Source organism: Lygodium microphyllum, chromosome 14, assembly GCF_053477565.2.
Source record: "Lygodium microphyllum isolate KBCC chromosome 14, Lygodium_microphyllum_v1.1.10, whole genome shotgun sequence".
NCBI classification, from domain to species: Eukaryota; Viridiplantae; Streptophyta; class Polypodiopsida; order Schizaeales; family Lygodiaceae; genus Lygodium; species Lygodium microphyllum.
This window is the reverse complement of record NC_141148.1, coordinates 40306520-40320735: the sequence shown is the minus strand read 5'-3', so window position 1 is coordinate 40320735 and position 14216 is coordinate 40306520. Positions and strand designations below refer to the sequence as shown.

General features: G+C 40.0%; 1 protein-coding gene across 4 annotated transcripts in view; it reads right to left on the bottom strand.

Moving 5' to 3' along the window:
• LOC148025524 (chloroplastic group IIB intron splicing facilitator CRS2, chloroplastic-like) overlaps positions 1-2612 on the bottom strand; it is a 61696-nt gene extending 59084 nt beyond the window's left edge. For 2 of the 4 annotated variants that reach the window (XM_087692700.1, XM_087692699.1), the window contains exon 1: positions 2311-2612. In XM_087692700.1, coding sequence (XP_087548826.1) covers positions 2311-2505 — 195 coding nt within the window. In that variant the 5' untranslated portion in view covers positions 2506-2612. The remainder of the gene's footprint in view (positions 1-2310) is intronic. The other 2 variants (XM_087692701.1, XM_087692702.1) reach the window with 2 other exon arrangements.
• Positions 2613-14216: the final 11604 nt, after the last annotated feature.

Genomic DNA, 14216 nt, shown 5'->3' with positions numbered 1-14216 from the left:
CAGCACTAGACAAGTCACACGTGTAATGCCGCATCAACAGTGCAATCGAACAGGCTGTCCGTACAATCAGATAGTACAATCAACTGCATTAAATGCAGCCAACAACACATTTTTACCATCTCCTTTTAGGTTCACAGCCTGTGAGATCTTTGAGGTGGAGACATATATAGACATGCACTCTGTGCACGTGTACATATCTGCTACCTTACACATCATTCTTCATTGCAGATTTTCTATGTTCCACTCTCTCTCTCTCTCTCTCTCTCTCTCTCTCTCTCGGCCATACGCTTCGCACTGCTTCACTCTGATAGGTCCCTAGCCCCATGAAATAACTGCCATGTGTAGCACGTGCTTTCCAACCTTGCACATTTGATAATTAACTTAATCAAATGTTACTAGCAAGTTTAAAGCTTCTCAAAAATTTCACGTCCACAAGATACAACCTCCAAGGTTTGTGGTCAAAGGAAAGAGTACATGGTCTGCAAGTTGCATAAGGCTCTTTATGGTCAAGCACGCTCCTCGTGCATACTACTCTAAAATTGATGCTTATTTGGCCAGCAAAGGGTTCAAAAATAGTCCCATTGCTCCCACTCTATACATTAAGAATGAAGGGGTGAACTTGCTGATTATCATTCTTTATGTGGACAACATGCTGCTTACTAGACCTAAAGAGGATAAAATTGCAGATTTCAAGGCCGAATTGAAACGTGCATTTGCTATGTCAGATATGGGCTGTCTACACAACTATTTGGGGATTCAATTCACCCAAAATCGGCATGGCATCATCATGTAAAACTCACCATATGTGGTCAAGCTTTAACATAAGTTTAACGTGCAAGATTGCAAACCTATGTGCACTCCGATGGAGCCAAGCTTAAAGTTGTCTATGCATGATGGTGAAGAGATGTCCCAGATTGCAATTTGCAACCAAGTTGTTGGCTGTCTCATTATCTTTGCAACACACGCCCCAACATTCAATATGTAGTATCTCAAGTAAGCACAATGTGCACAGCCCGTGGACCATACATTGGCAGGCTGTTAAGCAAATCTTCATATGTCTGCAAGGTACTTAGTCACATGCATTATCACTTCCCAAGGGGAGAGACTTGCATCTACAAGCTCATAGTGATTCACATTGGGCTAATGGTTCAAACACTAGGCAATCTAGTAGTGGACATGGTTTCTTTCGGGGTTGTTCATGCATTTCATGTGACTAAGTAATGAGCAGGCTATAGTGGCTACCTTGTCTTGTGGGGCTAAGTACACGGCAGCCTTCACACGATAGCAGTGGAATGTACATAGCTGCGTTGGTATTTGAACCTCGTAAGGTTGAACTATGCAGTTTGGCTACCATAGGATAATGTCAACATACAACCTTGAATTCATTACCCCTTAGTAACAGTTATATACATCCTTATCTTTACACACCTAGACCTGAAAGCTTGTGGTCCACTCATCCAAGTGCACTTTTCTACATGAGAGGCCCAAAATTTGGGCAGCAAACAATATGCCTAAAGTAGAGGAGAAATCATTTTCCAAATTACAAAGTGCTATTCCAGCACAATGCAAGTAATTATCCTAATAGAACATGATATCGTACTTCGAGACTGGTAAAAACTGTTGGACTTCCATGATGACGTCCCACCTGGAACCCAAGGTTGTCAATAGTCTGCCCTTTGCTCATCCATATGAAGCCAAGGTGAACTCGCCAATCAGTTCTAACAAAGAGGCATGTTTCGGTCCTTAACTGGATTGTGTCTTGGCACATTACATATTCAGTGTCCACAAAAAACAGAGGTTTAATGTGAACTAAATTTAGAATTTTTCAGAAATAACCTTCAACTTTAAAAAACGTTTATAACCTTGAAGTTTACAAAAGTCTTAGCTATAAAAGACGAAATACATGTAATTTGATTCAAAATCCCTTGTCAAAACTGTGAACTTGAAGGTTTTCTGGAAGAAGAGGTTTTTGCCTCTTCTTCGACAACTGTTTTTTGCGGCGTCTGATTCAAAACCCCTTCCAAAATGTCAAGGTGAAGGAGCAAAGATGCATTTACTATTGAGGCACAAACTGATGTCATCCGGTTTTTACAATGCCTTGTAAAGAATACAACGAGAAAATATACATTTACTATCAATGCTATCACAAACTGATGCCCTCGGGTAAAGAACAAGATTTGCAATGCCTTGTCAAGAAAGCAAGGAGAAAAAATGCATTTAGTATCAATGTTAGAGGCACAAATTGATGCCGTCAGGTGAAGAACAAGGTTTGCAATGCCTTACTGAGAGAATACAAGAAGCTGTACTCACGTTATGTCGGGTGCCTTCGAACTTCGGACCGGGGTTGCCAAGGCCGACAAACAACCATGGAGCACTAAGAGCTTCGCCCGCAGGAGGAGCCTCTACAGACGAGGAAGAGGAAGAGGAAGAGGGAGAGGGAGAGGGAGAGGAAGAGAGTCCTCGCCAGCAAGGCCAAGGAAGCCTTCTCGCCTTCTGGCAGAGCATGTCGCTTGGGCTGCCAAATTTGCAGTTGTCAGGCTAAAACGCCCATGCTGCTCTTTATTTCACCACGTTGTCCTCTAGGCCTGGTTCCACACCGAATGACGACGGACAGCGTGTGGGCGTGCAATTTTTCAAACTGGGAGCAAAGATAGTACAAAGGTTTTACACACGAAAAGGATACAATTTGCCAAAAAGTAAAAAATAATAAGTTTATCATTTTTTTGATTGGTTGCAAATGCAAAAAGAGCACACTTGTCCCCCAATTTACGAACCGGACAAGGGAGACTCCTCGTTCTAAAGTGGGCGGGGGGAGTTCACCTGTTAGTAGGTGAACAGCAGGTCATGTCATCTCTAGTCTATAAAGGATTGCGAATGCCTAACCCCTAAAGAAGTACTTTGATTGGTTATTTAATACTTGCAATGTGTGTGTCCGCCATTTAGTGTGTAACCAGAATAAATCTGAACTAGGTGCTCCACGCCTACTATGCAAAGCCCAACATTACAAGAACCAATCGTACTTCGTGAGGCACGTTTTGTTGACATAGACATTCTACACATAGCCATCAAAAGACACTTTATACACCCCAATCTATGCTTTGTGGAAAATTCCTATATATGTGAGCCTTAGCATTTTACGATAAAATACAAGGGCGCACTATCGCACGCAAGAGCATTGCCCTCTTTAGAGAGAGAGAGAGAGAAGGAGCACCCTCTTTTTCTTTAACTTTCTAAAGTAAACTCTTCTTTCTTGAAAAGCAAGATATCTACATGTTTCAAGGCTAAGTGAACCACTTAACTTAAGCTAACATTGCATACTTTTTTTGGGACCTGCACCACCTTGTCATCGCACCATTGAATAAGTATATGCTATAAAGGGCAATGCTAACTAAGGCTATCAAAAGAGACCCTATGTGTAATGTTGTGCTTTTCAATTATGTATATATATTTCAAGAAGCTATATGTATAAACAATGAGGACCTTGAGTTACGGTTTAATTTCTTTATTTGTAAATGTCTATGTGTGAATAAAGCTCTAGATGCCCAAGTTTGCTTATGTGCTTCACAATTATAAATGAGTATCCAATGGTCAAGGTTACAAAAGTTCTTTCGATAAGAAGGCTTGAGAGGGAATCAATAAGTAAGCACCATGTAGAAGGAATATAAGATTGAAGCATATGATTGCGAAGAAGAACTTCCATGAACCAATTTACAACTATTTTGATGAACTTACCATAGTAGCCATGCACTTAGGCTTTGCGGGCCACAAAGGTGGCTACACCCCCCTTGATGTTGAGCCCAATCTTAAGGCGTCTATTTTTTAGGTTCAAGTAAGGGCCCTAGAAGACACTAAAGTCTCAAAAGGGAGGCCAAGGGGAGGGTTGCTTGGGTTGCTTTCAATGGAGAGTAGGGGCTCAGTGTAGTTCAACAAGGTGCATGAGAAAAAGTGTTTTAGCTTCTTTCTACAATTATAACCTATCAACAAAAACAAAAGAGTATATGAGAACTTACATGTCAAGATGGCACATCAATTCTATGGAAAATTAACAAAAGCTTATGTAGATGTGAAGACCAAACATAATTGTTATGAATAAATAACTAATCGTAGAAATAGAATATGATATTTCTATTTATATGGACATGGATATGTTCTTTTGGATGCTCAAAAATAATGATTTGGCCAACTTCATAATGCACATAATTTTACCATACATTGAAAGATGTAAGCACTAAGAATTCAAGGGGTTTCAAACCCTTAACACACTCCAACTTCTCCTCCAATTGCATCGCCTCCATCTTTAGCCTCAAGCACCTCCTTGTCACAATGGTCTCTCCCTTTCCACTTTTTCCATGTCTCCTTGGCCACCCTATGGTGCAAGTATGCTAGGTTGTTGCACTTTCTATGGTTCTATAAAATGTAGTGCAATCGATACACTATCAAAAACTCACACAGTAGTAGTATCCCAATATGTAAAGTGATGTAATATATTGGTAATTGGAAGAAGCACTCCTTAGGCTTGGAGTCGACTATGATTTGTCTTTGTCAATACTTTCAAGTCATAAGGTTAAGGCTTCGTCCCTTAATCATGAATCAGTGTATACACTTTCTATGTCTTCTATGTCAAAAGTTGATCGTACATCCTTGTCTCATCTTCCAACTCGGTGCTCTTTTTGAGGAGAGTCTAGTTATAAAGGAGGTTTCGATCATGCACTTTGATTAAGTTCCATCATTGAGCTTCTAAGAGCTCTTTGAGAGGTTTTAGATTTGCATTAGGATTTTCATGTAGTCTCTTTTTCAAAAGTTCTAAGATCTTAATCAACTTGTTTGTAGCCACTTGGAAGACTAAGAAGAATTTGATGAGGATTCTAGGTCTTCTTGTTTAGGTTCTGGGTTGATTCAAGCAAGGATATCTTGTGTGCATTGGTCGATAGGGTTGTGGATTCATGCATGGCTTGAATGGGTACCCAAATTATGATGTAGATTCAGATTTGGTTTTGGATGATGATTCGAGGTAAGACTAAGAGGCAATTCAAATATCCTAAGTGAGGAGTGGTTTGTGTTGAGGGTGAATGCTGTGAATACAAAAAGGATTGAAGGCAAGTTGGATTTGAATGCACACCCAATCAATAGACTCGTTTGTGTGAGTAAAATTTTTCTTTTGATTTTGGTGCAGAAACAAATTTGAATGTCATATTGCTCCCAATCTAACATGATATTTTAAAAAAAAAACTTTTTAACAAATAAATTTATGTTTGTTTCTCCTCTCTTTCTCTTGTATTTGAATGCCTATTGCACTCAAAATGGTTGTACTCAAATGCAACCTCCCCATTCTGTCCAAAAGGACTCTCTAGTTTATTCCAATCTTCCCCTAGATCCCTAAACTATCATTTGAAATGTATCCTTTCTCTAAGTCCTTTCTATTCCTACTAAAGGTTGTGCTTAGATACCATATTTCAATCAGTTGCAACCAAAAAAATATCAACACAAATTCTCTCTATTGTCCTTCTAACCTAACCATGCATATTTCAAAAGCCATTGACATGCAAGCAAAATCAATTTCCCATCAATTTCATTCTCACCCTTCGTAGCACACTTTTTTATTCCTATTCATGGCAGAAAATCGAGCACTTTGTATGGTTGATTCCATTATTTTAACAACAGAACCGAAATGTTAGGTCATAGTTGAACATGATGATGGGACAAGTGTGGAGCTCCTATTGTTTCAAGAGTTTGACCATTCGATGGAGACTAGCTTTCACCTAGTCTCTTACTTCTCTTTGAAAATCACTGGCTACCCTCACAAACAATAATAGAAAAACCAATAGTATTTAAATTGTAGTAGACACACCTCAAGCTTGCTCATCGTTGTAGTCTCTTGCAAGTTGGTCCTTGTGTAGCCATGTTGCTTTGCAATATCTCGATCTAGATACGCTTACCACCACAAGCCTTAGGCCACCATGATGAGAGGAATTTAGGTAGAAGAAAATAGAAGAGAACCACCAAGCACTTCACGTCACGTCCCTCGCGCTCTCACAATCACAGTCTTCCCCCCTTCCTCTCTCTCATACTTCTTCCCTCAACAACACATGGGAGCTCAAAGTAGTAGAAGTAGAAACTTAAAGAAAGAAACCTCACACAAAGTTGGCACACATTCAAATGACCCATTCCACTATATTTCCTCCCTTTTGTACATCCTTTTGAGGGTTTCCACCCTTTCTAGCGCCTTGGGCCTGTATTAGAGTTATAGAAGCTAGGCGAGACTCTACTCACAAAAATATTAAAAAATGCAGCAGTGAGCCTGATTTTTTATTTCTATGAATCACATTACAACTTACATTTTCTAATGTGTCCAAAAATTTGAATCCTCCCCATTGTTGGGCATTCCCTTGCTTCTCTATTTGCTTTTGGTTTGTGATTGGATTGATGGCCCTATTCCAAGTGCTAGAATACAATTGCAACAATACAACACTTTTGCTACTAAAGCCAAGATAATACCAATCTCTTGTAGGGTATTTGATACAAGTGCCCAATGATGAAAAGTCCAAAGCATATCCTCCAATCAAATCAAAACTACTAATGACATCTCCCCTAGCGTCATAAAACCAAGGAGATGTCATAAAACTACTAATGACATCTCCCCTAGCGTCATAAAACCAATGACTTTGAAATATATGATAATTTAAAAGCTAGAGAGCCCTATCAATAGAGGATCCACAATAGCAACAACCTTTGACTACTACCAATCTGGAAACTAAAAATATGAAAGACGTTCAAAAGCCAAACCATGGATCTAGAAAAACAATATTCCCTCATTTCTATAAACCTCATGAATATGACAAAACATAAAAAATCAAGATATAAGGACCTAATCATACCATAAACTCACAACTTCTAAAGGTCACCAAAAACCAAGTAAAATATAGGACTACCCATATTTAATTGCTTTCAAGAGGTTGATACAATGACAAACTTACTTGCGCATGGCTATGCGCTCATGGATCTAGGAGAGGTTAATGAAGCCATGGTTGAAGTAAGACTAGTATTAAATGTCACTTGGGAGGTCCTAGAATGCACTTCTCCAATAGGCATATACCAATATTTGAGAATCCACAAAAACCCTCATCAAGCCCTTGTTGAGCTCGTTCGGGTAAAGACATGGTTGAAGGGACCAAAGCAAGGGTGGTCACACCTTGTACTAGTGCACAGTATATAGTCATATATAAGCAGAGATAATAAAAATAAGCATATTAATGTACCCATCAGAAACTATCTTATGTTCTCTCTCTCTCTCTCTCTCTCTCTCTCTCTCTCTCTCTCTCTCTCTCTCTCTCTCTCTCTCTCGCATTCCATAGCTTTGACTCCACATTCCATCATTGCTTCCCTTTCAACTAGTATTGGAGGTACATTTGTGGGAACTCATAGTTAGAGCCTGCACAATGAATCAAACTTTGTCTTGAGGTCAAGGATTTGAGCTTCTTTTCCAGCATTTGTGCTTGTTGTTGAGATTGCAAAGAGGTGCTATTCTCATTACTAAGCACTTCATTAAAGTCAAATAGGTATTCTAGTTTGGGAAGTCATTGAGGCTCGATTCTAGGGCTACCCTAGCCTAATTTGGAAACATTTAAACAACCAATAGTTGCTAGATTTAAGGCAAAACTACTTGGTCTTGGAATGCTTGGGAAGAGGTTTTGGTATATGTGCTCAACGTATGCAAGCATAGGGGCTACTTAAGCTTAAGGGTAGCTTGTCATTCATAAATAAGAGGCATGCTTAAGCTTGAGGCCTACTTGTTGGAAGCAAGGGGCTTCATGTGCACAAAGATAGAAAAGTAAAAGAGAGATTATATATTGCTTATTGTGGATCTTCTAGCACTCCAAACATGGCCACATGTTGAATATGGATATATTAGAGCAAATTGATTGAATTGAATGCATGTTGTGGGCCTCGTAATTTTGTGTGATTTTGTGAGAAGAGTGGTGCCCTTTTTGTTATTAAGGTGTTTTCAGTCTTAGCCTTCTTACTCTAAGGCTATACGAAATATTTGGATTTAAGCCTTGTTTAGACTCGAGGCCTCATCAACCGGTTTCTAACATGACCTACTTAAGATTTTGTCTTCATACATCAAAGCTAAGAATTTATTATTTTGTGGCTACATTCACACCTACAATTTCACGAGGCTACATTTACTCGTACAATTTAGTGAACTAGTTTTGTTTTGAACTACTTGGGGGGAATACCACATCCATATTACAAAGTGGAATATGTGGTTATTGTGAGAGTTGGAAATGTTTTTACACTATTTGGAGATCTAAATTGGATATTTTGTAGAATAGATTCCATTATTTTGTACTATGAATTTTTAACTAGTTATAGTAAAGACGTTATGGGCTACTCATATGCAAGTGTTTCGAGGATTGTTTTATGCATGAAAAATAATCCAAAAAAATCTAAATTTTTTGCAAAAAACTCATACACATTGGGGAGTACCTAAACATTAATTTTGCAAAAATTTAAGGCTACTTTGATGTCATATTAGCCATTTTTGGATAGTTCTAATGGCACAAGGATTATAGTCATATTTGTCTCTTTCATAATATCTTGGTTGCTTGGTGTTTTGGACACATATTTTAGTGTTTCTCGCTTCTTCTTCTACTTCTAAAAATGCATTATGAAAAATAAAAAATTGAATGGTATAAACTTTTTCATATTGAAAATAGTAGATTTACAATGTATTGGTACAAAAGAGGTTGATCAAGCCAATTAAGTTACATGGTGCAAAGCCTAAGAACATGCACACGTATGCATGGGATGAGATGGATGGATGAGCTTGTATGTTCTAGCATCATGTTTACTCTCTCTAAGTCAAATTATTACAATGTCAAGGATATGGGAGGTAGTGCTCTTTGAGTCTGGAAGAAGTTGGGATACTTTCATCTAAATGAGTTCAATACTATTTTTAGTAAAAAATAATAGCATAGAAGATCACTTTTCATGATTCAGTGAAGGCTCTATTCTTACTTGTCACCTTACTTGAAAGTTGGGATACTTTCAGAGTTGCCATAAGTAAATTAGCACCTATTAGTGGAATGACTAATGTAAATGTGGAAAGCTTATAGAAGAGGTGAACGGGAGGAAAAACGTAGGTATTAAGAACTCCAATGAACTTATAGCTAAAGGGAGGTCTAATGCAAGGGAGAAGTCTCATGACAAGGGGAACTCCGAGAGTAAGTCTCGCATTAGGAAAGATGTGGAATGCTGCTATCACAACAAGAAAGGTCACATCAAGAAGGATTGTTTCAACTAGAATGGCAAGAATAAGGGAAAGTAGAAAGGTGATTATTGTGGAAAGAAATAGGAGAAAGAGAAGGCCAATATCAAAGAGGTCAACACAATTAGAAGTGTAGATAGTGATGTGCTCTATGCTTCGCTTGGAAACTTGGGAATGCATTCTTAGTTGATCTATATGATGGTATTTGTTAGGATTAGATTGCAATATCTTTTCATGTTACTCCCATAAGAAGTGGTTTGTCACATATGATGTTGGTAGAAAGGGATGCATTTGCTTGGGAAATGAATTTACTTGTAGCATTATTGGTGTGGGAGATGTGCACTTGTCATTGGCCAACGGTTCTTCATTTATACTTAGAAATATACGTGTAATACCCTGAGGCCATCCTCAACTTATTGCATGAATAGGGGCTTGAAGGGGGGGGAGGGGGCAACCAATAATCTTTTAAACATTAGGTTTTAAATTACAAAAAAAAAAGCTTACATGAATGTATCATCGCCGAAAAAACACCACCACCTCAAGATGATCACCACCACCATGCACACTCCACCTCCTTCTCATCAATGTCCTCTCTCTCTCTCTACCGACACCCTAATGACTCTCGGTCAAGCAGTCTAACACGTAGAAGTAGCATCGTCCGCAATGAAGAGAGGAAGTTGATCTTGATTATGAGCAAGGAGAGGGCTATTATTAAAAAAACCCCCTTGGTTATAAAAACCTTAATGTCATAAGGCTTTGGGGATTGTCTTATTTTTTTAAAACCTTGCAATATATATATATATATATATATATATATATATATATATATATATATATATATATATATATATATATATATATATATATATATATATATATATATATATATATATATATATAGAGAGAGAGAGAGAGAGAGAGAGAGAGAGAGAGAGAGAGAGAGTGTGTGTGTGTGTGTGTGTGTGTTAGAGATCCACTAAGAGGATTGACCTCGTAGCCAACACATTGGGGAGGACACAAGAGCAATGGCAGCAACTTGTGGCAAGAAAATTCACCACAAAACAACACTTATAACTCTTGACGTAAGATTTCCAACTCTTCTTTATTTCAATTTGCCAAGGATGCCATACTATTGGTAGATACCCTTCAGTAAGAATAGGATTGTCTTCTCTACCTCACCTTCTCTCCATCATCAATAGAATTTTATTTTTACCATCTACAACTCACCTACCTACTCTCCACATTGTTGCATGCTACAATCTCTATGATTACATGAGTTTGGGATATCCACAACTCACAAAACATGATCTCTAGCTTGATGATTGCATATCCATAACTACTTAAGAAAGAAACCTTAAAATAGTTATTATGCTCAAACATATGCTCGTTAAGTCAGAAAATTTGAGACCATCCTAGGGATTAAACATGGTGTATGACAAAACAATATCCTTCCTTGCAAGCAATAATTATTATATTTATGACTTGACCTCAATAGCTAAAAATGAGTTTCTTAAGGCACCTTGTGGCCACAAACATAAGGGACAATATAGAAGTTTCATAGAGAAGAACCTTGACAACCTGGACTACTCATCACCTAATTTATTACAAGGACTAGAATCTTGAAATTATGCAAGATATATAAAGTACAATTGCATATTTGAGAAGGATTGGTTTATCCTTAGCACTAGTTATTATTGTACCTAACATAACAAAAATAACTTGTTGTGGGTTACATCTTTTTTTGCAAAGCCTTCAAAGGATGTTGTTTTGGTTTATGGAATTTGTCAGTTAAGAAATGGCTAATTTTTATAGAGTATTCAAAGTGATTGTTGGATTGAGGTTATGGAAAAGGAATGTTTTCCTAGCTATTGATGAGATAAGCTAATTGCTTTGGTTGTGTATTTGTACAAAAGTTAGTGTCCTCATGGGTATATTTCTGGACATGCACAAAACCTCCCCCAAGGTTAGTGGTAGGAGCCTCTCATTATAACGTGCTAGAGACTAGGAGCATCCCTAAATATGAGAGCTCTCTCCATCATAGGGAGGATATTAGGCTAAGAGGCAACTAGAGTGCAAGGGGCCCTGGCCATAAATGCCTTGGGTCTGTTGAGGATGGTCTAACCCCTATGAGCCCAGGATGGACTTCTTAGAAGCCCTTGATGCTAGATAAGGGCGGATTGGTAGATTGTGGGCCATGAGATTTGGAGAGAGTCTCAAATTAAGGGACAGAATGCTAGTGTATGGAGCTCACGCTCAATCGCTAAGACCCGTAGATCGCTTATTCGTTCAAGCGTTTCAAACAAGCACCTATGGCTATCTCTCACCTAGCCGATGCGCCTTCAATCCTACCAGGGTGTAGTGAGCTTACCTCGATGCTCGCATGAGTTGCCTCCTCCCTCAAGCACACCGGTAGCTCCATGATTCTTGATGCAAGCTCAAACATCCTCAAGCCTCCATCTCCAACCTCCATCCTCCCTAGCCGCACCTGAGACAAGAGAAGAGAAGAAGAAGGGAGGAGATGGCGGAGAGCTTCACCTCCTTGATTCCTCACACTCTCACACTCACTCACTCTCTCAAGCACACACAAGTAAGCAACAGGAGAGAAGAAGAGTCTCTTGTTGCCACACACCAAATAATGAGCTTTCATTCATTTTTGGAATTTTATATACATGCCCTAAAATCCCATGGGCCGTCATCCCCTTTTTTACATCACCGGCCATTGTGGCATGGCCCTCTTTTCCATTCCCTTCTACTTGGCCTATTTATTTAGCCTATTCATGTCTACCCTTTTACAATTTGCATAGGAGCGAGATTGGAGCTCTTTTACAAAAATTTTGAGGCACCTTTCACTTAAAAAATGCACTTTTGCCTTTAGCTTAAATTTAGAGGCCGCCCTTGCACCTTTGCTTGCTCTCTGACCTGCTTCTTCTGTCTTGAGCTGGGGTTAACATTATCCCCCTCCTAATTCAATGCTAGTCCCATGGCACTAATGTGGAGTACTTGGTAGGAGGGATGGGTGTAGCCGGGTGGCTTTTTTTGAGTTGGTATACAAGCCCTTGCGAGGGTTGGTGATGGGTGGGACTAGCCCTTGAAATTGGAGATGAAGTTGCAGTGGGTCCTTTACTGCTGGTGTTGAGGGGATTTGTCCTTTGAAATTGAATATCGTGTTGGATAGATCCCTGCATGGAGAGAGGTCGATGGACGGATCCATTTTTGATATTGAAGATGGTCCTCCGCGTTTGCCTTCTCCTGCACTGTTCCAAATGAGCTTCTTCATTCACTTTTTGACTGGGGCTGCCCAGTCTGTCTCTATTTTGTATCGTCTGCATGGTGATATTGTCTCATAGGATGGCCCCGTTCTTAGCGGGAGCTCGTTCCAAGACACGTGTTTTTGAGCTGGTAAAGGCTCGATGAGAAAGTGTGGACATGTGAGTTGATGTTGATGGGGTCTCAGGGGAATTGGGCTTGGGAAGAATGAATCACTCGGTTAAGGTGGCGGTGGCTAGGGGCGTATTGCATGGATAATGGGGCCTTCGAAGATGGTGGTTGGGGCCTTTGTTTGTACCTGAAAAGAAAAGAAGGTGCACTACCTGGGGGTGTCTACTTTGAGGTGTGGTGCATTGTGCTTGTGCTAGTGGAACTGGGAGTTGGGTCAAACCCCATGCAAAAAGTGTGGGTGTTGTCCCCCACTTGAGGACCGAGTGTGTGTGTAAGGGGGTGCGGTGTGAGTAGCTTAGGGTGACAAGTGATAGGCGAGTGTTACTTCCCTAGGTATGTCCTACCCTTGAGGTGCCCTAAGCGTGGTAGTGGGGGGTCAAAAAGGGGCTAGGGGGTTGGACACGGAGCCTGCCAACCGAGGCCATCGAAGGAGCCTAACTTGAGAACCCCTAGGTGCAGTGACTATGATCGACGTGCAGCTTGCGGTGTCTTGTGTAATAGCTCTTTCCATTTCCATTTTCTTTTTAACTTTTTTTAAAAGTATTGAGTTACATAGTTATGACAGAAGCTAGTCTTCGTCATCATAGTGAGGCAGAAAAGAAGGCTTAATAGTCTTGTTAAGGAATTGACGACTTTGAAGATACCCCTTGAGGTCTAGGTGGACCTAAAAGGTGGTGGTGGAGAGAAACGGATACTTGCAGTGGGTGAAGCGGCTATCATTCATGTTCTCTAGAAGAGCTAAGCAAAACGAGGGAAGTAGAGCAGCTCGCATCATTAGTCGAGCCATCGTGCAACTATCTATAGCATTAGGATCAAAATGGAGGACTAGGAGGTTGCACTCTTGGGGAGTGGGGTCTTCCCTAAGGAGTATTCTAAGCAATCTAAGGTAATTGCATGTGGTAATAAAGGCAGGGTCAAGGCATGAAGAGAATTCGCTGGATGAAGTGGATTAGGGTATTATACAAAATTTTTGATGTGAAAACGAGGGTATCTTCATATCTAGTACAATGCGGATTATGAATTATTGGTGGGAAGTCATAGCGGCAGTGGACTCTAGTGTCGAAATCCACTTCCACCCTTTGAGGGTATGGCATGAAAGTTGGGTCATTCCGCTCGAAGGGTTGAGTGTTGCAAAAGGCCATCCAAGTGTCCATGTTGGTGTCGCAGATCCTCCTTCTCCATATAGGTTGGCATTCCTAACTAAGCACAAACCTTGGTACCTCCAAAACTTTGTTTTACCAAAATTCCACATCTTCAGTGCCCCATAGTGTGGGGTTCTACTCTCTCTCCTTCAGCCACTTCTCCTCAAGCCTGCCTACGATATTAATCACCTCCTCCACCACCTTGATGGGCAAAACTCTACGTAGGGTGGTGGGAAATTGGAAATTAAACTCGAAGGGGTTCCTAGTCGTTTCTTGCCTTTCCTAGATTACAAAGTTGGCATGGAAGCTTGTTGGGAAATCGTCCTCACATGCTGGGATAGGTGCCACGGATGCCCTTACTCCTTTGG